General features: G+C 41.3%; 1 protein-coding gene across 3 annotated transcripts in view; it reads left to right on the top strand.

Annotated features, from left to right (window-relative positions):
• Nucleotides 1-454: 454 nt before the first annotated feature.
• Mdfic (MyoD family inhibitor domain containing) overlaps nt 455-21,083 on the top strand; it is an 88,278-nt gene continuing 67,649 nt past the window's right edge. Inside the window, exons 1-3 of one of the 3 annotated variants that reach the window (XM_050145916.1) lie at nt 455-741; nt 1,003-1,196; nt 20,386-20,508. In XM_050145916.1, the coding sequence (XP_050001873.1) occupies nt 1,103-1,196; nt 20,386-20,508 (217 nt within the window). In that variant the 5' untranslated portion in view covers nt 455-741; nt 1,003-1,102. Of the gene's footprint in view, nt 742-999; nt 1,197-20,385; nt 20,509-21,083 lie in introns of all 3 variants that reach the window. The other 2 variants (XM_050145915.1, XM_050145917.1) reach the window with 2 other exon arrangements.

Below are 21,083 nucleotides of genomic sequence, written 5' to 3'. Positions count from 1 at the left end.
TACATTTAAAAACAAGTGGGTTTTCATATTACTAGAAAAGTCTGAGTGAGCGTTAGCATCACACACACACACACACACACACACACACACACACACACACACACTTTCTAGGTTTCAAAGATTGTTTCCTTGGGGTATTCCTGTAGTTTCAATAGTCCTTTGGTGGGCAGGATTGAAAATGAAATTGGGGGAACTTTCTCGGCATTGTCTGGGGATTTCACAACTGCCAAGGCCAGCTGCCTCCCTGTTTTCCCAAAGCAGCATGGACCTGGAGTGCAGAGCTTACACACCAGGCCTGTCCAGCTCTGGCCTCCTGACCCAGACAGATCCCTTCGCAAGGGAGTGCAGGGCCAAGCCCAGGTCGAGCCGCCCCCAGTCGCGAGGCCTCCTGCCAAGAGTTCGAGGCCATTCCCATCCGGATATGATGAAAGGGAACCACAGAGAGAGAAGTGTTTGAAGAGTGTAGGAGTGGCAGCTTGAGGGTGAAAGAGAGGCACGAGTGGATCCTAAAGTCCTCCCAGAGCGGGGCTGGCCGAACTGAGCTGGCTGGAGGGAGGGGGCGGAGTGCGCGGAGTCAGCGCCGGCGGCTGCCACCGTCGCGGCCACTGCTGCGTCTGGCCTTAGCCCGGGGCGACGGGACGTGGTCAGGCAGCCGGGACACGATGGGACCGCTTCCCGAGCTTTGCTGACTACCGGCGGCGGGAGGAAGGGGTTCAGATCGGCCTCGGAGGGGATGCCGAGGTAGGTGGAAGTTGCGCGTGGGGGAGGGGGGTCGGGTCCCCTCCCTCGGGTCGCTCTGCCTCCAAGGTCCCGGCGCGTCCCCTCCCGCCCCGCGCGTCCCCTCCCGCCCCACCGTCCCCTAAGCTGCTTTCAAATCCTAACTTCCCCGGGGTGGAGTTGGAGGAGGGACACGGAGGGGGAGGGAATGGCCCGCCGCGGCAGCGTGCTGCTCTCTCTAAAAACAGTTCGTCCTTCTGTCCCTTTTGCTTTTCCCGCCAGAAGCAGTCAGTTTCCTGCCCCCAACACCTAAGCAGCCGGGGTCGGCGTGCCCCGCGGGCGGCTGGAGGCGGCGGCGGCGCGGCGCGGGCTCGGAGCACCGCTCATGTCCGGTGCGGGCGAAGCCCTCGCTCCCGGGCCCGCGGGGCAGCAGTGCTCGGCCGAGGCGGGCGGCGGCCGGCTGGGCTCCTCGGCCCTCGGTGAGTGAGCGCTTGCGAATGGAGAGCTTCTGGGCTGGGGTTGCACGCACACCTACGGAAGGGGTGGTGGTGGTAGTGGTGGTGCTTGGAGGACGGGGTGCAGCCTCACAGTTGTCAACTTTTGCACACTTCAAGTTACTTAAACGAGTTTGCCCAAGGATCCCTGCCCCAGATCAACAACCGGAGAGGAGGGCGGGGTCCCTGGTCCCTCCACTCCCCCTTCCTTGTGAGAAACAAGATGACTAGATGGCTTCTACCTTCTGCCTGTGCATTTCTTGGCCTGCACCTGGGGCTGGGGTGCGTGTGGAGGGAGCGGGGGTCTCGAACCCTTAGTTCTTTGAAGTTCTTGTGTCCTTTTCTCATTCAGGGCTGTCTCTGCTCTCTAAACTGGCGTGGGCTCTTCTCATCTTTCTGGTTCTTGTGGAGTACTCTGCCACCAGGTTAACCATTTGGGTTTCTGGGACCACTTGCTTTTGGAATGGCTCCTGCATATGTTTTTAATAACTTTTGTTTTGAAATAAACATGTTTTAAATGAATTGTGTTCCCGGAATGAACTTGCTCTTTTGTGTTCTTCCAAAGGGAAAAGGGTAATTTTGCTTCTGGGGAACTTGCATAACATTTTAAAACTTTGACTGTATCTTATTTAAAGGTTATAAACTTCAGTTACTCACTGGTGGCAGAACCAGACTCATGTTTCTCTTAGTTTTTCCTGTAAGGATAATTCAGATGAGGAGATTTCTGACTGCCATGCACCAGTTAACTTTTCCATGTCTCCAAAACTGCATACTCTTGATTATAAGCATAACTAAAATCTGTCTCTCTCCCCCCAGGAGTCCAATATATATTGAGTGTCTTAAGGGTTTTTGTTGTTGTTGTTGTTTATTGTTGTTCTAGAAGTTGCTGTTCTAGCCACAGTAGATGAAAACAGAAAACATCCAAGCTTGAAAGGAGATGATCTGGCCTCTGGGCTGTTAAACTGAGTTATGTTCATCATTTTGTTTTAGAAGAGTGACTCATTTCTTTTCCTAAACAGACAGAATTCAAATGATTAGCTGCAGAAAAGCAAAGAACTAGAAAATGGTAAACATATGTTTTCTCAGAAGCAGTCCATTTTACACGCATCGTATTGTCAACGCGTTCGGTTTGCTGTCACGAGGCATGCCCTCGGTAGTCATATCGACTCGCTGATAGGCTGTTTCTACTCCCCCTCGGGGCCATTCATCACTATTGTTAAACAATGCTGAGGCAAAACATCAACATGAAGCACCCACGGAAAACAGTTTGACTTGGAAACAGTTAACATGCACAGTTTGCAGTGTTCATGCTATGGCGTTTTAAAATCAGCTAAAAGAAGTTGCCACGATACTTAGTGCACCTGTGCAGTACAAAGCCGCTTGGTATCACGTGACCCGGGTACAAGAAGCAGGGCATTTAAAAGGGCCTGAGGTTAAGTGCTGTCAAGATGCAACATGCATATTGTCTCTGGAAAATCAGTGTCCTGTTGTAGCTGAAAATTAACCTTCCCTAAGTTTTCCTATCTTAGTTTTAAAATTCTGTACATTAAATTTAGTGAGGAAAATATAATACTTTAAGGACATACACAGAAGATAACTTTGTAAAAAAAACCAACATGTTTTCTGCATAATTAAACATATGTATTATGTACACACTGTGGGATTTTATATATATATATATATATATATATATATATATATATATAGTGTGTGGCAATGAACTATCCATTAAGTTAACCCAAGGAATAACTCTTAAAAATTGGGATTTTTTTTAAATCTGGTTTGAACCCCTTAATTAAATTTTGGAATCAGTTTTATATTCTTCAAGATGGGTGTTGTTTGGAAATTTAGCAGAGTAACCCTGCTTTTTAACATCAAGCTGGAAAGATTTTCGTTACTGAGAGAACAGCCATGAACACTTACCTTTCTGTTGTGCCTCCGCGCTTTTCTATTGCTTTGACAGCGTTATTGGTATCAGAACTCTTTCTGGTATATTCTGCAAGGCGGTCCAGAGTAAGGAGCTTGCCTGTTGCTGGCCTTAACTGTGAACCAGGACAGGTGGCCGATGAATCAGTGGAATTCAGGGACCAGGAGAGTTTGTGGGGCAGGAGATAGCCCTGCTTAGGTCTAGCTAAGTACCGCCACAGGGGTTCCTATCTTCTGATGTCCCAAGGACTATTGAATCCTAGATGTCTATGTGTATTGTTTCATCACTTTATAGGAACTAATTGACCACTTTTGTTTGTTTGTGATAAAGTAACTGCCTGGAGACTGGATGTTGCCCCTGGTTTGTTGTCCTGCTTTTGAAAACAGAAAGTTAATGTGTTTTAAAATGATTTTCCTGTTTACGACTGACCACATTGAGTTATGTTCTCATGCAAAATTCCTGTAGAAATGTCTCCGTAGGTGAAAGGCAATTTGGGCCACACTTGCTCTTGTTTTAAGAGAAAATGGGTTTGTATATATGATTCTTCTCATTGGCATTTTGTTTTCTTTTCAATTAAGCATTTAATGCTCTTGCAGTATTGTAAATGAAAGGGCCTTATGATTTCAAGTATTTCCTTCATAAATTTGTAGTCTATGCATAGAAGCATCTTTAGAAATAATTCATTTCGTTCTGCTTACTTTTATGTGAGGGAAAGGACTTTTAGAGAATTTAAGGGGTTTGCTCCATACAGCGATTGCTCCACATACAGAGATTAACAAGAAATCGGGTGGAGCACCAATTGTAGAATGTATGCCACTGTGATAAATGTGGTTGAAGTAGAGAATCAATACAACCTTTTCACAGGGGGCAGATGCACAGAAGTTAATAGACTGTGGATATTGCGAATCACTTGAGTCTGTTTCCATCCCAACCCCCACCCTGCTTCACTTGCCAAGATGTAGACCATTGGACTCAGTGCTGGTATATACTTTAATGTGATAATGTGTGATTTAATGTACTCTTCTCTCTAGGGAGAGTCCTCTGAGACTATTAGGCGGACTTTTCATAGCAGGATGCAAAATGCCAGTGAAGTTAATTAAAAATAATCTAAAATAGAAGCGAGGGAGAGGCTCTTCAAGTAGAAACTGCGTAAGAAGAGCTCTGACTTAGACGCTTAGCTGAGTTGTCGGGAGTTCGTGAGGCTAATCAGATTTCCTCCGGAGGAAGCCTGTTTATTTCAATTTATATAATGTGAGTTTGTATATATCTGTACATGTTGCTTTATCCCTTTTAAAGATGCTGTTTCTCAAAATGTGTTATCTTTGGACAGCTTCTGTCATTGGCCTCCACAGAGCAATGGTTTTGCCCCCAGGGAGACATTTGACAATATCTGGAGACTTGTTAGTTGGTCCAAATGTGGTACTGTATGTTACCAACATCTGGTGAGCCGAGGCCAGGAATCTGGATCCTGATCTGCATCCTACAGGAGGGCCCTGGATAGCACATTCCCTCAATAATGAGTGACCTGGCCCAAAGTCAATAATGGCTCAGACAGAAAAATCTCTGTCCTTATTTCTTGGGCGCCAGCAAGGATTTTGTCTTCACTCTGGTGCATAATCAGATTCTCCAGGCAGAAACCCACCAAATCTGCCCCTACATGATTTCTTGGTGCTGTTAGATTGTACCCAAGGCGAAGGCCTATTAATTTACTCCCCCACCCCCATCAGCCAAAAGACACATTATATTTACTTTTAGGATGAAAACAGTCTTTTCTTTTATACCCGGGGTGCGGGGACGGGCTATGCGGAGTGGAATAGAGACTTCAAAAAGCTATAAAAAACAAACCCAAAATCTGAAGTTTGTTACTCCATGCAAACTCTCTACTGATGTTCCAAATTTTGGTTCAATTTCTCAGTTCATTCTCAGAGTACTTTTGAGCTTCAGAATCATTTCTTCTAAAATAAACAGGTCATAAGTATTATAAAAAGAGATAGAAGAGGAAAATTAAAAGCCTGCCACAATCAATAGGATTCCATTTGCCACCTCAGTAGATATCCTGACTTGCACCCCTTCAGAACTTCTTGGAGAAACTACACCAAGACACAGAAGATAGCCCTCAGCATTCACATGAGTCCTGTTCATTTGGATGCTGGACTCTTGGAATCTGTGCTCTATTTTTTTTCCCTAGAAATAGTGGTAAATTATATTTAGCTCCCTTAATAAATCTCCAAAAATTGTTGGAAATAAATTTTATTAAAACTTCCACACTTTGTATGATGAACCCCAGACAACTTAGTATTACAACGCTGGCAGCCACAGACAAACAATGAAGAATAAAAGTAAACCCAGTAGAATCTGTCTTAATACACGTCTCACATATATATGCTTGAAGAAGGACAGAGAAAAGGTGGGAGACAGAGAAAAGGTGGAGACTTGTCTGGATTTAAAGGGGATGTGGGGACATTTGTAAGCACCTTGAAATCCAAAGTCCTAATTCTTTCATATGTATGAAGGGAGTAATGTTCAATTTATAAATTTAGTTCTAGGAGGGCAAGGCTTGTCAGCATTGTGTTGTTTTCCCCTTTGCCAAAAAGAAGTAAATGCGTCAAAGAATGAAAACTGGGGAAAAAAATCCGAGAACAAAGGGTCAGAAAGGAAGGGAAGGAAGGAGTGAGTTCAAAGTGATAGACCTATTTATCAGTTAAAGTATTTGGAGGGTTTGAATTGCCTGAATTGAACAGTAGGAAAAACACATTTTATGGTTTAGCCTGGTATGAACTAGACAAGTGGCTAGCATGTAAAAAAAAAAAAAAAAAAAAAAAGATAGGTACTATAACAGAGGCACAAAGAAAGTCCAGCGATGGAAATTGAAATTGGAATACAGAAAGCACCTCTCTCTAGTTGGGGATTTGGCAAAATTGTCAAGAAAGTTTACTGTAACTTGGGCTCGAAGGCGTGGTAATAGGACTCAGTGTTGGGATGGTAGGCTGTGTGACTCACTGGGGAGGGCTGATCACAGAGTGTTGGTTACTCCAGACAGATAATTGCACGGGCTCTCTACAGAAGTGGAAAATGATAGAGAAAACGACAAGGAAGACTGGGTACTGTCTGTGTTGAGGATCATGTACATTTTTCTTGTTGGCATTAGTGAGTCATTGAATGTTCTTTAGAAGAACAAAGTAGAAGACGTAATTTGGATTTTTAGGGAAACAAACCTGATGGCAGTTCAAAGGGTGGTTTTAAAGATAGGGGCAAGAGTAGAAGTGACAGCCGGGCGGTGGTGGTGCACGCCTTTAATCCCAGCACTGGCAGGCGGATCTCTGTGAGTTCGAGACCAGCCTGGTCTACAAGAGCTAGTTCCAGGACAGGCTCCAAAACCACAGAGAAACCCTGTCTCGAAAAACNAAAAAAAAAAAAAAAAAAAAAAAAAAAAGAGTAGAAGTGACAATTATCTAGGAGGTCACTACAATAGCCGGGAAAAGAGTAGAAGAAAGACCTCGGACACTGAGGAAGCTGATTTAAGAATAGCAGTAGAAACAGGATGACGCACGCTGACCTTTGAGAGCCTCTTGACTTTAATTTACCGTGATTCTTTTGAGTTCCGGTGCATTTTTCAGACATGTTAATAAATTAAATTCATCTTATTGTTATATTTAGGCTATATGTAGTATGAAAGCTGTTGAAGAGGTAGGAATTTAAGGCAGTCTATAGATTTGCTCTGTCACTAGCATGACAGCATGCAGGAACGTTGAAGTCTTGTTTTGTTTATGTTGCATCCAGGGAACATAGCATTGGTCATAGTCACCAACAGGTAGATAGGAGCCGGTTTTGTAACTAGGTGGAGGTGATGGTCAGATTCACAGATGAAGAGTTCTCTATCAGGGAGATAGTTCATGGGCTCTGGACTCAGAATCTTGAGGAAGAGCTGCACCTTGGATGGAAGTTGAAAAAGAAGAAAAAGAGCACATGATGATCCTCCAGAAGTATTGAACATTTAGTGGTATTTAGTGGTTACAGGAGATAAACGTTGTCATTTATAAAGGACAAAGGACATACATAGAATGTTTTCCAAGGGTTGAGAATTCTCAGGACACCTTTCTGGGAAGAAAGCTCAGGACAGAGGGATGCAAAGATAACTCGGGTTGGTTTGGGTATGTGTTAAGTGTGGTAAGCACTTGCTGCTGAAAGAGCCAAATTCTAGAGACGCTTTAGAGAGTAGGGAATGTTTTCCTTTAAAATAGTGTGGGAGAAAAGGATTAAGCTATAATCTGGAGAAAATTTGATAGACTATTGAAAGCCTAAATCTTCTCATTAAAGTAGATGGTAATATTTTTATGGAGGCTAGGATGAGTCAAGACATTTGAGATTTGTGGGAAATTTTGAAAGCAGAAAGTATTCAAAAGGGACTCAATCTGATGTAACCCCCAGGCTGCCCAATAAGACTGAGGGATTAACTAAGAATGGCTGGCATGAATTCTACTGGACATGGATCAGCATGGCTGATTGCCCTTCTCAGAAGGGGACTGGTGGGGGCTTTGGAATAGAAGCAGAGAGAATGGATTTTGGAATTGGCATAGGACTTAGAGTTGTTGGGATTTCATACGCAAAGGGAAGGAGATGGGAAAAGGACAAATATCTCTAAAATAAATGTGGGGGAGTGTGTTTATCCTCACTGATCTCCACTCCAGGCTGGTAGAGGAGAAGGGCAGAGAATGGGAGGCAGAGAAAAATAGCTAGAGAGAGCTCCAGAGCTAGCAAAAATTACCACAGGCAGGTGAAGACTGCAGCTAAGTGACGGCTGCTTTGTTTGGTCAGTCCACGTTCAAGGATTTGATATATATGATCCAGTGACCTTTACAGAGATGTGAGGGAAGCTGTGGAATTTTGGGGCGTGTTAGGACTTTTCCTGTTTCTTTCAACCTTATTTCCTGGAACTGGTAGAGATGATTTCATGGAAAGAAAGCCAAATAACAGTGCACTTTACCAGTGTTTTATTTTTATAGTAATAAAAGGCTGGGAAAAAAAACCTGAGGAAACATCAGCTGACACTGTCTAAAGTTATACCATTTGAAAACGGAAACTTGTTTAGAACAATAACAAACAACAGGGAAAAATTCCATCGAAATGCATGAGATACTATCACCATTCTCTTATAGGAAGGCTGAAGCTAAATCAGGTGATTTCTGTTTCTAACCCTAAGTATTTGTGTTCAGCTTAGGTAAAAAAGACCACTGCTGTGGACTCCCTGTTTCTAGACATTGGGACATTTTCTAAAGTTGGTGATTCATTGGGGACAGACTGAAGAAGTTGTAAGCTTTCTATTTCAGTCAGATATTGTACATATGAACCAGTATTTTAGATTTGTCCCCCTCCTTTCTTTTCCCCTCCTTCCCTCTCCTTCCCACTCTGTCCCCCTTGCTGACAGTAGCTCCACAGGAAGGGATTTAAAGGTCCAGCTGCCCTTTCTCCTTAGGTGAACATCCAGAAGGGGAATAATTCGTCAACCCTAAGCTTCTGAAGTAGTTATGAGTTCTAGTTTGTAGATTCTATTTCTGATCACTCAATATCCAGTAAGCCGGAAGTGCTATGAAAAGAGTTAATTTTAACCCGATTTCCATTTTGCTTGTGGTTTCTACTTGCAGTCTACTTCTGGTTTTCAGATTCACGCCCACATGATCTGGAGAAAGATGATTCACGTACATGTGCCCTTCTGCTTGCTCTTTCTGTAGTCGCAGGCGTGAAGGTGGAAATGATTGCTTTACACTAGTACATACATTTTAGTATTGACATTTGAATGGGAAAACCCTGACCCCAGGTGTTTTGTGTGCCTGGCATGTACAAGATCCCATGAAGATGAAGGATGCTTGTGTGCAGAGTTGCACGCAGAAGGCATATGCACACTGGTGAAGGAACACGAGAGGTATGCCAAAAGGAACTGCACTCCTCATTTACATATCATTTCAATCTTACAGCAAGAACCTGTGACAGATTATCTGCCACCTGGGTGGTCTCATTTTGGAGTTTATTTTATTTTTATTTTTTTGCAGTTGTAAGGGACTTTCAAAATGGCAGGAAGGGTTTGGTTTTGTTTGGGTTGTGTTGCTAGTGACCTCAGTTGAAGAGTGAACAACACAGGCCTTGGGATTTATTTATTTACTCATTTATTTTGGTTTGAATTGTGAAGAGCTGCCACTCAAAATAAGGCAACTTGTGGTGGAGCAGTTGTCAGGCACTCTGAGGCCGGAAGGTGACGTGTCCAGGAGCCAGCTTGCCTCTGCTTGCCCTACCCAAAGCATAGCTTTCCCGATCCTTTCTCATGATGGAGCAACATCTGACCTTTAGACCATTTATGAACATAGACTTGCATCTTGTTTTATTACCCAAGTTATAAGTTTTCTTCTGAATAGTTTCACACCATTTCTCAGTAAGAAGAAAGGTAAGTTATCAAGTATGAGAAAACAGCATAGGATTTGACAACATTAAAGTAGGCAAGATATTAAAATAACTCTCTGGTCGTGGGATTGATACAAAGTGTGGAAAGCAATCTTTTTGTTGGGGTTGTTGTTATTTGTTTCTTTAGCAAACAAATGTTTAACTTTTTTGTATAGGCATATTAAAACAAGCAGCATAATCTAAGAACAGAAAATACAACTTCTTGATTGAGGAACAGTGTGTTGCGTTTGTCTGAGAGGAAAGTTCTTCTGGTTGGGATTGAATGAGATGGATGGCTTGTGCGTCTATATCTGTGAGAAGTTGGGGACTTGTCACTAGCAGGAACGGCAACTGATTCATGTTTAAGGCAAGAGGAAAACCGGGAAGTAAAATGTTGCTGATGTTTCTGTTCCTACAATTGCCCAAGATTGCTTCAGGGGGCAAACAGACAGGAAGAGATGAGATGCTGTGGGATTTAGGATAACTTAAGATGATAGGTCCACAGGTGTCTAGGATAAGAGAGCCAGACAGTGTCGTCATCTGGTAGCAGCTGATGGTGTGAAAGGTAAAGAGATGATGAAGGTTGCAGAGCTGGATGAAAATGGGTGGGTGGCCTTAAAGGAAGGAACAATGTAGCATCCCACGGTTAGGGCTAAGAGGGACCCAAAGGTGGGTTAGTGAATTATTGGAGAAGCTTCTGGTTTAGGCGTTAATGAGAATTAGCAGAGGCTATACCTTCTGACTTTAAGTCAAGTCCCTATCAGTTCATCTGAAGTGTAAGAAATCCATTTCAATATCCTTTTAACTCATGCATCATAATTTTATTTGTGTCTTTAACAAACTTGAAATGGCCAACCCTGTTGCCCTGTCTTCTCTGACTTATTTACTTCAAAGTCAGACTCTTCAGCTTTGAAATGCTGTTACAGATTAAACAACCCCTTTGGCTCATTGTTGAGTTCCAGTGGCCTTCATTCTTGTACAAGTGCCAAATAAGGGTTCATTGCTTCGCCAGAAAGCCAAAGAAAGAATGTGGTCCTGATCAAATAATCTGGAGCTAACAGAAAAGTTTTGAAAACTGAGACCACTGAAAGGGTGACTCTAAAGTACGTTACGTGTGTGAATAAAAATGTCACGATGCCACCCATTATTTTGTACTAGGAGTACTCAGTAATAATAATTTAAAAAGGAGAAACAAAGAAAAGAAAGGAGACCTTGCCAAGATGAAAGATGAGTATGTATCATCATGGTGACACAGGGGAAGATGGCCAGGTTTTATTTCATAGTGTTCATGGACTCCTAAGGAAGGGAGCTACTGTGGACACCACGTCTGTGGATTTCAGCAGCCACCTACATGGAGCGTTTCCTGACAGGAGGGCTTCTAGGTAAGGTTAACAGTGCTATGTCCAAAAAGGCAACTTGAATGTAAAGCCAGTTAATGAACTGGAGGTGTTTATCATAGGGGAGAGAGACCAAGAAAGAATCTTAAAACTACAGCAGTCACAAAAGTAAAGGATAAAAATTTACCTAGATTTATTTATTAGTCAATTTTGTAAACCACGCAATAAAGGAAATGAGTGAAAGTTGTATGGGAGATGACTCTAGCTGGACATGTAGGAGGTCTTTGAGGAACAGAAAGATTCCCAGCTGTAAGGCGCTGCTTCTGCTTTGGCTAGTTCCTTTCTTCTGAAAGACCAAGGCTGGCATCCTTTGCCAGTTGTTGAGGATGGTGGGTATTGAATGCTTTTCATCTGTGTTGTGAGTCGTTCTGGAGACCTCTAAGACAGTAATGCTACATTCCACGAACCTTTGAATGTTTGGCTATAGTGTGACTGTTCTTGGTTCAGTAAACATCATTAAACTTGAGAATTTGGGAAAGCAGGAACTTCTATGGTTCAGGCAGGGTGAGATGTTTTAAAAATTCCTTCGCTGGATTAGGAGTGTGAAGGTACTGGAGAATAAGATGACAGAGGTAATATATTTTCTTCTCCTTATCAAATTTCTTTCTAACCCATCTCCTTTTAAGAGTGGACAGTGTGGTATCTTTCCCTCCGTCCCTAATTTATTGAGATGCATTTTAAACTCCTGGTGAATTTTATACCTTTCTTTAATGTTCATATATAATCACTTCCTAATTTTTCTGTAAATATTTTTTATTTTGTTTATGCATATCCTCCTTTGGGCACAGCAATAGGTAAACTGCGTACATTGATGTACATTGATGTCATTTATTTTTGTTTTGTTTTGCTCTTTCCATTTTGAATATAATCACACATTAAGCTTGTGAATCCCTAAGAAGCTTTTTGAAGGAATGCATTTTAGATCATGCTGAAAAGTCTTGCCAGTTTGCAAAACCCTGGAAATGACAAATTCATTGAATTGACTGAAACATTCGATTCAGTCCATAAGCACTCATAATTTATCTGTGATTACATATTTTTCTTTTGTGTTTATAAAATAATGGAAGTTTATGTATATACTCGTTTACGTGATGAAATGTGTACGTGACCTTGATGTGGTTTTTGGATAAGAAGATTGTAATCCATTGAGAAGATGATTAGACAAAGAAGGTTGGATTTGCATTGTTCTCTAAGGTCCGTAGGTCGGACAGGTTTTTTTTTTTTTAATTTTTGTTTATTTATTTATTTGCGTGCGTGTTTGTGTGTGTGTGTGTGTGTGTGTGTGTGTGTGTGTGTGTGTGTCTGTTTGTTTGTTTGGATCAGTGAGGAAGTGAAATTCCAAGCCTGAGGTCTTCCTGAGAACCACCTTATCTTTGTTTTTTGTTTTTAAAGGTCACATGCTTCTGGGAAAAATATAGTCACAGAATTTTTCACTTTCTTAGGGATTTTTGTATCATATTTCTTATGATTTTTGTCAACTAGAATACACATACGTTATCTGGGTGGAAAATCAAATAAAGCTAATTGTATAAAACAAGTTTTATTGATAAAGTACATGGGAATATAGGTTTGTAAATGCAGACAACATAGATATTTTGGTAACTGTCTCTGTTATAGATTATACATTACTTAATTGAAGTATATGAGGCCTAACATGCAAAAGTCCCTGAATTTAATCACAGAGGTTTGTATTCTCTTTTCTGTAAAACTATAAGTACTTTGAACACTTATTAAGGTCTAGAGGGGTTTGGAAAGATAGTTTCCAAGCTCTGTCATCATTTAGACTTTCACTAAGTAAGTAATAGCATGCAGATATCAAGAGGAAAACATACTTGATGTTGGCTTTGTGAGTTTGCACATACCTTTGCCTAGCTCGGCAGAATACTTGAGATGACATGATAGAACAATTAAAGAAAAAATGAAAACAGAATAACAGAAATGGCTGAGGAAGACCCAGACTGTGTGGCTACAGACTGCTAAGTCTGATACATGGATCTGGATTTGTCCGTGAAATGGACTTGACATTTTTTTCTCCTCTTAGAACTGCCTTGTCCACAAATAGCACAGCTTTAAAACCGGCACAACTTGTCACAGAGAAGTGCTTTTCCTTGTTCAACTTACAGTCACGCAGTTTGTATGGTGCTTCAGGAAGGGACTGCGGAATAGGTATTGTCCTCAACTGCTTCCCCAGGATATTTTTATAGCAGGAATTTGAAAGATGGTTATGTAAAAACAACAACAAAAAACAGCAAAACAAAGCCATGATTACTACTGTGAATGAGCCTTTATTATAAACAAGACAGGAGTCCGTATAGGTTGACATCACCTTATGTTCTAGGTACCGTGATTGTTCTCAGTTTAAAGATGAAGGATGTTAACAAAGAATAGCTCTCATAGGATTGACATCATTAGCGGTGGTCCTCGTATGTAGCACACTGATGTCAAACCTGTGCTCCCGAGTGTCTCTCTAGTGCAGAGTCACATTAGGGAAATAATGTTTGTCCTAGAGACCCTGATAACCTTTTTTCTTGACAGGGAAGTATGCAGATATCTAAGATTGAAAAAGATGGCATTGCTCGTAGTTCTTGGAAGGTTGTGTATGTCCATTACTTTATTGTGTCTTAAAGTTTACTCATGCACCGTTGTACAATAACTTTACTAAGCCTAATTCCTTGAGAAGCAGCGTTCTGTCTTTTTAGTATGTATTCTTTTGTTACTGTTTATTGAAAATATTCAGTTATTAGGGCCAGAGAGATGGCTTGGTGGATAAAGTGCTTGCTGTAGAAGTGTGAGATTCTGAGTTTTGATGTTTAGAACTTACATTAAAGCTAGACATGGGGACACAGCACTGCCGGGGGTGGACACAGGAGGGTTCCTAATATCACTGGCCAGCCATTGCTGCCAAAATAGTGAACTTTTTTCCTTGAGAGACCCCGTCTCCAATAACAAACAAATAGTGAAGGAATGATGTAGGAAAAATGCCATCTTTCTGTGTCTACATCCACATACACGGGTGAGCACACACATACACACACACATACATACACACGGGAAAGATAAACTATTGGAATAATATATTTCCTTGTTTCCACACTGGTGGAAACATTCCTGTTTAATAGTTTGGGTAATCGTCTAATAGAAGCAGTTGAGCTCGCTAGTTCTGACTACAAAGGACAGAAGGAAAACTGGATATAGATTACCTGATGACGTATTTGTGCTCAAAATAAAGAGCAAGTAACTGATCTGCCAGACTAAGAGCAGACCGTGTTCCATGTGGAGTCACTCCATACATTCTGGGAGAAGGGCTGAGTGAGCAATGAGCTTTCTCTGATGGAATCAGCTGAGTACAAGATCATCTCCGCCTCTGCCATTATCATCCTGTTTGACTTCAGTATCTGACTTTGAGACATGCTGTTTTCTCATCAGTAGAACTGATGTTTTCTTCCTAATTATATCACTGAGGGTTGTGAAGATCTACCAAATATTATATGTTAAAGTCCCCTGGAAATTCCCAGGACAGTACTGTAATTGCAAAATTCATTAACATTTTTCTTTCAACAAAGCAAAGTATTTTTATCTTTCTCTTAAAAAAATACCGAGCCACATATCAAGTAAGTGACTATGATGAATTTTACCTAAATTATTATCTAATTCATTTAATATTCTTAGATTTTTCTTTTCTGTTATTAACTTTTTTCTTGTAACTAACCAATCATTTGATTTCCCCAACTGTCGGAGACAAGTAGCACTATCAAGATTTGAAATTTGGGTAATGCCAGCTAGGTAAAATATTATAGAATTTTAAGTTAAATATAAATTCCATTTACTTGAATTTTTCCCATGCTCCCTCAGCAAAAACAATTAAGATTGGAAGGGCTTTTCTATCACTATTCATGCTGAACTTTAGGAAAAAACAAAGCCACCAAAGGGAATCGATCATGCTATATAGATAGTCATTTTGGAGGATAGTGTGTTTAAATCGATCGTTTAGAACTTATTTTACCCCTTTGACCTTTTCTTTAACTTAATTCATACTTGTTGCTTTTCCTAAGAATTAAATCAAATCCAGTGTCTACGAATTCTTCTTCGTCATGCGTTCCAGTCTGAACACCCTTCAGCATGGATGGGATATTAGGGCGCCATTCAGAGTCAAACAGCCTGAGTGTGAGAAGGTCTTTGCAACACAGCACCTACATTTCCCCACATAGAGGAGGAGGAGACTAGGCCCTGCCCTGCTCCCACAGCTGTCATCCTTGTAGCCAGAAGTCTGACCCTGGGCAGTTTCCATCGCCTTCTGTTTTATTGGGCCTTGATTACTTCGTGTCTCCCTGACTGAGAGATTTGTTGTCAGGACATGGTCTCCTTCTTATCCAAAGTTTGCTTTTCGTTTCCCTGTGCAGAGGAGGGACACTAAACAGCTGGGCACACCCACAAGTATACCTCAATCCTTTGGCTCACAGTAGTTTTAAAAGGCTTTCAATTTATGGTACCTAAATTATATTTATGTTATCCCACACATCCGTAGAACTGATTAATATTTTAAATCATTCACATTTGTATTTTCACACAAGTCTTTTCATGGAATTATGACTGTATGCAGATGTGTTAATGAGATGAGATCAACTTTGATGATGTTCTGATGCCTTGGAACCCTGTGATGAGGAGATGAGTAATAAGATACGGATGGACATTCTTTCATTTTGACGTCAACATTCCACCCACCAAAGTCACCTGGACTAGATGCTCGAAGGTTGGGCGTCTGTGCATCTGTCTGCGGCCAGAGTTCTCTGCATGCTTCTAACTCAGTACCGAAATGAAAGCCATGGCTTAGGAGAATAATCCTCTACACAGAGGAGAAGAGCCATCGACTGTCTTTGTTACACCTTATGGCCAGGTACAAACTGATGTCCTATGCTAGGGAAATCCCTTGGTGCTGAGGAGCTACACACTAGGCCCACAATAGTAGCTGAATGGCAACCACAAATCTTCATATCCAGAAGCAATGGTTGAACCCTTGACTTCCCACTGCGGAAGTGACACAGCAACCTAAACGGGTAGTGGTCATCTGCTCTCAGACGGTTCATCATCTTAAGGAGGAGTGACCGAGACAGCCAGGTAAAGAGTGTTGCGAGGTTGATTTGGTTAACTGTTTCTCGCCCCCAACACATGACTGATGTCAGTGAATCTCTCTCTCATCCTTCCGTTTCTTCAGTGACGCCTGCAAGTTTGGGATATTGGTGAGGCTGCTATCTAGCATTCCATTAGGCTGAGGCAATGTAAAACAATAGAGATAAACGGTGTGCATGCCTTGGCTGGGCCCGGAGTTTAGTTTATCCAAGTAAAGAATTAGCGGAAGACAATTTACGTTTTTACAGGGAACCTTTCCTGGGCCTTGCCTTGGTGTGGGTGCAATGGATCATCACAGGACACATGAGGGACCAGCTTTCAAGCCAAGACATTTAGTTTTCAAAGGAGGCAAAGTGGAATACGCTGGTGATTGTGATGTCATAGGAACTGCGCAGAATTTATTACCTATATCATTCATGACACAGAGTGGTAGTTTTCCTTTTTTGACTTCAGTACATTTGGGATCAACTCATTCTAGAATTTCCAGATATGAAAGCTCCTTTTTAAAATAGCATAATAAACAGTCTCTTAATAAGAATTTGGGGTAGGAAGAACTCTGACCTCCCCACTTGGGAGAAGGTTGCATCATTGTAAATCCCCGTGTCTATGGACCACGTGGCATTGTCATTTATGCAGTGAGGAGTCGAGAGGGTCTGCGCTTAGCACTCGAATATTGGACATGATTCAAATATGCGTCAAGTGTGTCTGGAGGCTTTATTCATACCTATTTTCTTTTAGTCAGCAATGCTTCATAATGCCTTGGTTTCATGAATTAATTTTAATGGAATTAAACTTGAACAGCTCAAAATTATATAATTAATTTCATTCAGCTTCAATTAAAGTTACTAATTGAATCAAGCCTACTAGCATGACACCTGGCGGCAGTCAGCTACGTAACAGTATGAGTATGTGTTTCTGCTGATGAGACAGTTCACATACACCAGCGATATTGCAGGCAATCTTTCCTACTGATCATCTCAGGGTTGACGACAGCAGTCAAGAATTCTGGAGTTGTTTAAGAAAGTTCAGATTTTAATTGAAAGTAACACAGCTCGTGAAGATTGCGTTTTCTCTGTGATAATGCTGAGTAAATGTTACAAAAATCTAGAACATACTGGTTTAACATGCTTCTAATTTATATTTTACTGATCTTTGAGTATGGTTTTGCAGTCTGAAAATGTTTAGCATTGAAAGCCCTTTTTTTTTTTGGAGCAATCTTAACCTCTGGTTTTAGTCCTGAGTTTATATTCACCAATTTTTCATGTATTGAAATATGTTTTGCAGCCGAATTGTTAATTTGTTGTGAAATCTCTATGATACATGAGAATTTTTTTTGCATGTGCATAAATTTTTCCTTGTACTGGAAATGTTAAAAAGATGGGCTAACAACTCCTGTGTGAGTCTCTTTTGTGTGTCTGCCTCCATGGCTTGGCATCATACTTCCTAATGGCACATACTCTTTTAAATACATTCTCTCTTGTGACAAGCTCGGTGATTGGGAATGCTTCAACAGTGGACGTTGAAGAGGATGCCTAATGTATGTCCAGCACACAGGCTCCAGGGATTGACCTAACAGGGGCATCAAGGGAATGGAGAGAAGACGTGGGCACACAGAACAGCCGGGAATCCGCGGCACTGGGATCTCTAATGGAGAAGCCACAGTACCCTGGAAGCGCGTGTTTACTATAGATATTTGTGCATGGAAGCAGGGTTTATGGTGTATAGTTGAATCATGGAGGTTGCAGACTTAGCCAATCTAACCAGAAGCAGCTTTATAGGAGGGCTGTTTTTCAGGTTGTAAAGGGGGAGGATATGACACATATTTCTGCAGACACTATGAACATTCACTCTTGGGATAGAGGAAGGCTTGGCAATCTCTCTTGAGCCTCATCCCGTGTGGAATGTGCCAATTCCTCGTGAGGTTGAGGCTTTGGTTCTTGACATGGCTGGCTCAGGTCCCCGCAATACACATTTACTCAGGATTTCATTCGTTTCCTGCAGACTAGCTATACTTTTCTTTCTGGTTTGCACATTCACAAACTCAGTATTGAACTCATCATCTAGACTATGAACTGTGTGAAGGCTGGGTAATATGTTATCTATCAAGGTACAAGCATCTCCCAGTGAAATGAATAAACATTTGGGTACACCACATATATTCTATGTACGTAATGACTAAGTTGTTTTCTCATTCTTCCAAATTTTTACCATCAGGTCAAGATTACAAATTTGGTCATTACCAACTATGCAAGCCTTATTTAGTTTCTCACATCTGTTACCTTTTTTATTATAGCATCCAGTTCAACTCTCTTTTTCTTTCTTTCCTTTTATTTTTATATTTATTTATTTATTTATTATTTATTTATTTATTTATTTATTTAGAGACAGGGTTTCTCTGTGTAACAGTTCTGGCTGTCCTGGAACTAGCTCTGGTAGACCAGGCTGGCCTCGAACTCACAGAGATCCACCTGGCTCTGCCTCCTGATTGCAGGGATTAGAGGTATGCACCACCATTGCCTGGCTCATCCAGTTCAACTCTCATCAGTGTCTATCTGAACTTTGCTAAGTCTCCATTTCAGAGCCTGTATTAGTTCCTTTTCTGTTGTTACGATAAAACACCCCAACAAAGATATCTTAGGGAGAAAAGGTGTACTTTGGAGAATACATATGTCATGGCAGAAACGGGAAGCTGCCTAGTTACATTTTGTCTGCGCTCGAGGGGAATGGTAGGTGAGGCATGCTGTGAAGCCTCAAGTTACCCATTTCCTCCATCGAGGCTCGACCTCAGAACCTTTTCAAGTAGTTCCACCTGTTCCCATCTTCGCACACGTGACCCTAAGCGGGCAGTAAACATTCAAATGCAGCAGTCTCGGTCTCTGTCTTCCCTTTTTGTTCTCTTTCTCTCCGTCTTCATTCTCTTCTTATCCCTCCTCAGATATTAAGTGAATACTTAAAGGGCATAGGAAGAGTGGATCACCCCAAGGATGGCTCCTTCTCTCTCAAGTAGAATGATTCACTGGGGACTAGGAATCTGCCTTTTCAGAATTGTTCTCCAGCCAATGAGGATTGAGAAACACAAATGTACCTGCTTACTACTTTCTTTAATATGTAGCTTTGCTTAGGCATTTCACAAAGCTTCAATATTTACTTTGATTTGCTCTTGTTTTTTATTTAAGTCTAGATTTCCCATGTTGGCAAGTATCCACATTATGACTTCATGAGAGCTTTAGAGTGTTGCCTCCTGTCCCTCTGAAAGCACTTCACAGGCTGGATCTGGGACCTTTGTCCAAGTGTCTGCGTTTGGAGTTTTCCCATGCTGTTCTTCCTCCTTTCTCCTGTGTGACTTTTGAAGTTCTTCTAATCTTTTAGCAACCATCCAATGTGCTCCTTTCTCTAAAGTGTCTTTCTTGATCTTTGAATCCTGATGAGGTTTTTCCCCCCCTTTCTTTTGAGCCCCTTTGGTGCTCTGGACCTGTCATAGCATGCAGCCTCCCTTGTGTTATAGGTTGTGTGCTGTTTGACTTATGCTCCCAACAAGACATTCCATTTCCTTACCTGTTATCTTTCCACCTAAGAACTCATAATCCTACACACCAACCTCTCATCCTTAATACTTCCATCTCTGAGAACGCGTCGTGCACTCTTTGACTTTTCCTCCAGTTTCTACAGAGAACTCTGAACTGGTTTCCTGTATCCTGACTGCCCAGTCACTTCTCATTCAACTGTGGTCTGGCTTTCATCTCCATCAATCATCTCCGTCAAGTCTCTTCTCCTTTGATGCTTTTTCTGTCTCATCCCCTATCTGGATGGTCTCATTCACTCTCATCCTTGAGGTAACCTTTCTACATTTCTCTATGATGACAGACCGCTTGCCATGCTAAAATTTATTTACCACAACCTTGATAGATTTCATTTTATTGTGAGCCTCTTTCTTTAATGATGAAAAGATAGTAAGTATTCAACAAATGTTATTGAGCCAATAACATATGCAACAGTCGATAATGATATAATTCTATTTCCTTAAGCTATGACCGACTTGGAAGCAGTAGGAAAAATGTAAGCCATATTTGGCGGTGCATACCTGTGATTCCAGCAGTTGAGAGGTAGTGATAGGACCATCAGAAGTTCAAGGTCCTCATCAACTACATCATGAGTTCCAGGCCTTTGTTCTATGAGATACCGTCTCAAACGTACAAACAAAAACTAAAAACTAAAAGTAAAAAATATATGAACACACACACACATATAGCATTCATCAAATGACAATAAATGTTTAATTTTTTTTTTTCAGAGAAATGCAATGAAGACAATAGTGAGAAAGACATGAGTCAAGCTAGCAGTAATCATTCCAAGTATGGACTGATGCAGGACCAGTCCATCTGGGGAAATCCTGAAGATGGGGAACTCGTCAGAAGTAAGTATTTTTTTAAGAAAAAATTTGAGTGATTGAGGGGTATGACGGTGATATACTTTCGGTTACCTTCCCAAGTAATTTTGCTACACGACTATAAATCTGAAAGTGTTTTTGTTGGTGCTAAAATATCAGAGCTAAAACTAGAATGTAAATACTCCATAAACTCCCATACTTTCTTTAGAATAGAACAACTGACCTGTAAATGTTAAACTCTGTTAGATTTAGTCAAAGTTAGATCTTTCATCAGTGTGGACTCAGTCAAAATCAGGTATCTCTAAGTAACATGTTGGACTGTGACACTAAGAAAACAAATTGAGATCTAGCTAAAGGACAAGTACTTGTGGTCTCTATTCATTTGACAAGTGTTGCCCAACCTGTTTTGTATGGCTATTTGTATCTTTTTGATGCCCTCCCCAGGTTCTTTCAAAGAGCATCTATAAAGCATCGGTGTATTTATTTACTCTGAGACTGTCTTGAAATGCTGGGTTCTTCCGGGTGGTGCTGAGAATGTGACCTTTACTTGAGGTTTTGCCTTAGATCTTCTGGAACTTATGCTCAGTCCCTGAGTCCCCCCT

The sequence above is a fragment of the Alexandromys fortis genome, unplaced genomic scaffold (genome assembly GCF_014885135.2).
Source record: "Alexandromys fortis isolate MF-2015 unplaced genomic scaffold, M_Fortis_MF-2015_v1.1 scaffold_34, whole genome shotgun sequence".
NCBI lineage: Eukaryota > Metazoa > Chordata > Mammalia > Rodentia > Cricetidae > Alexandromys > Alexandromys fortis.
Note: the sequence above shows the minus strand (reverse complement) of the source record. Positions and strands in the feature narration are given on the sequence as shown.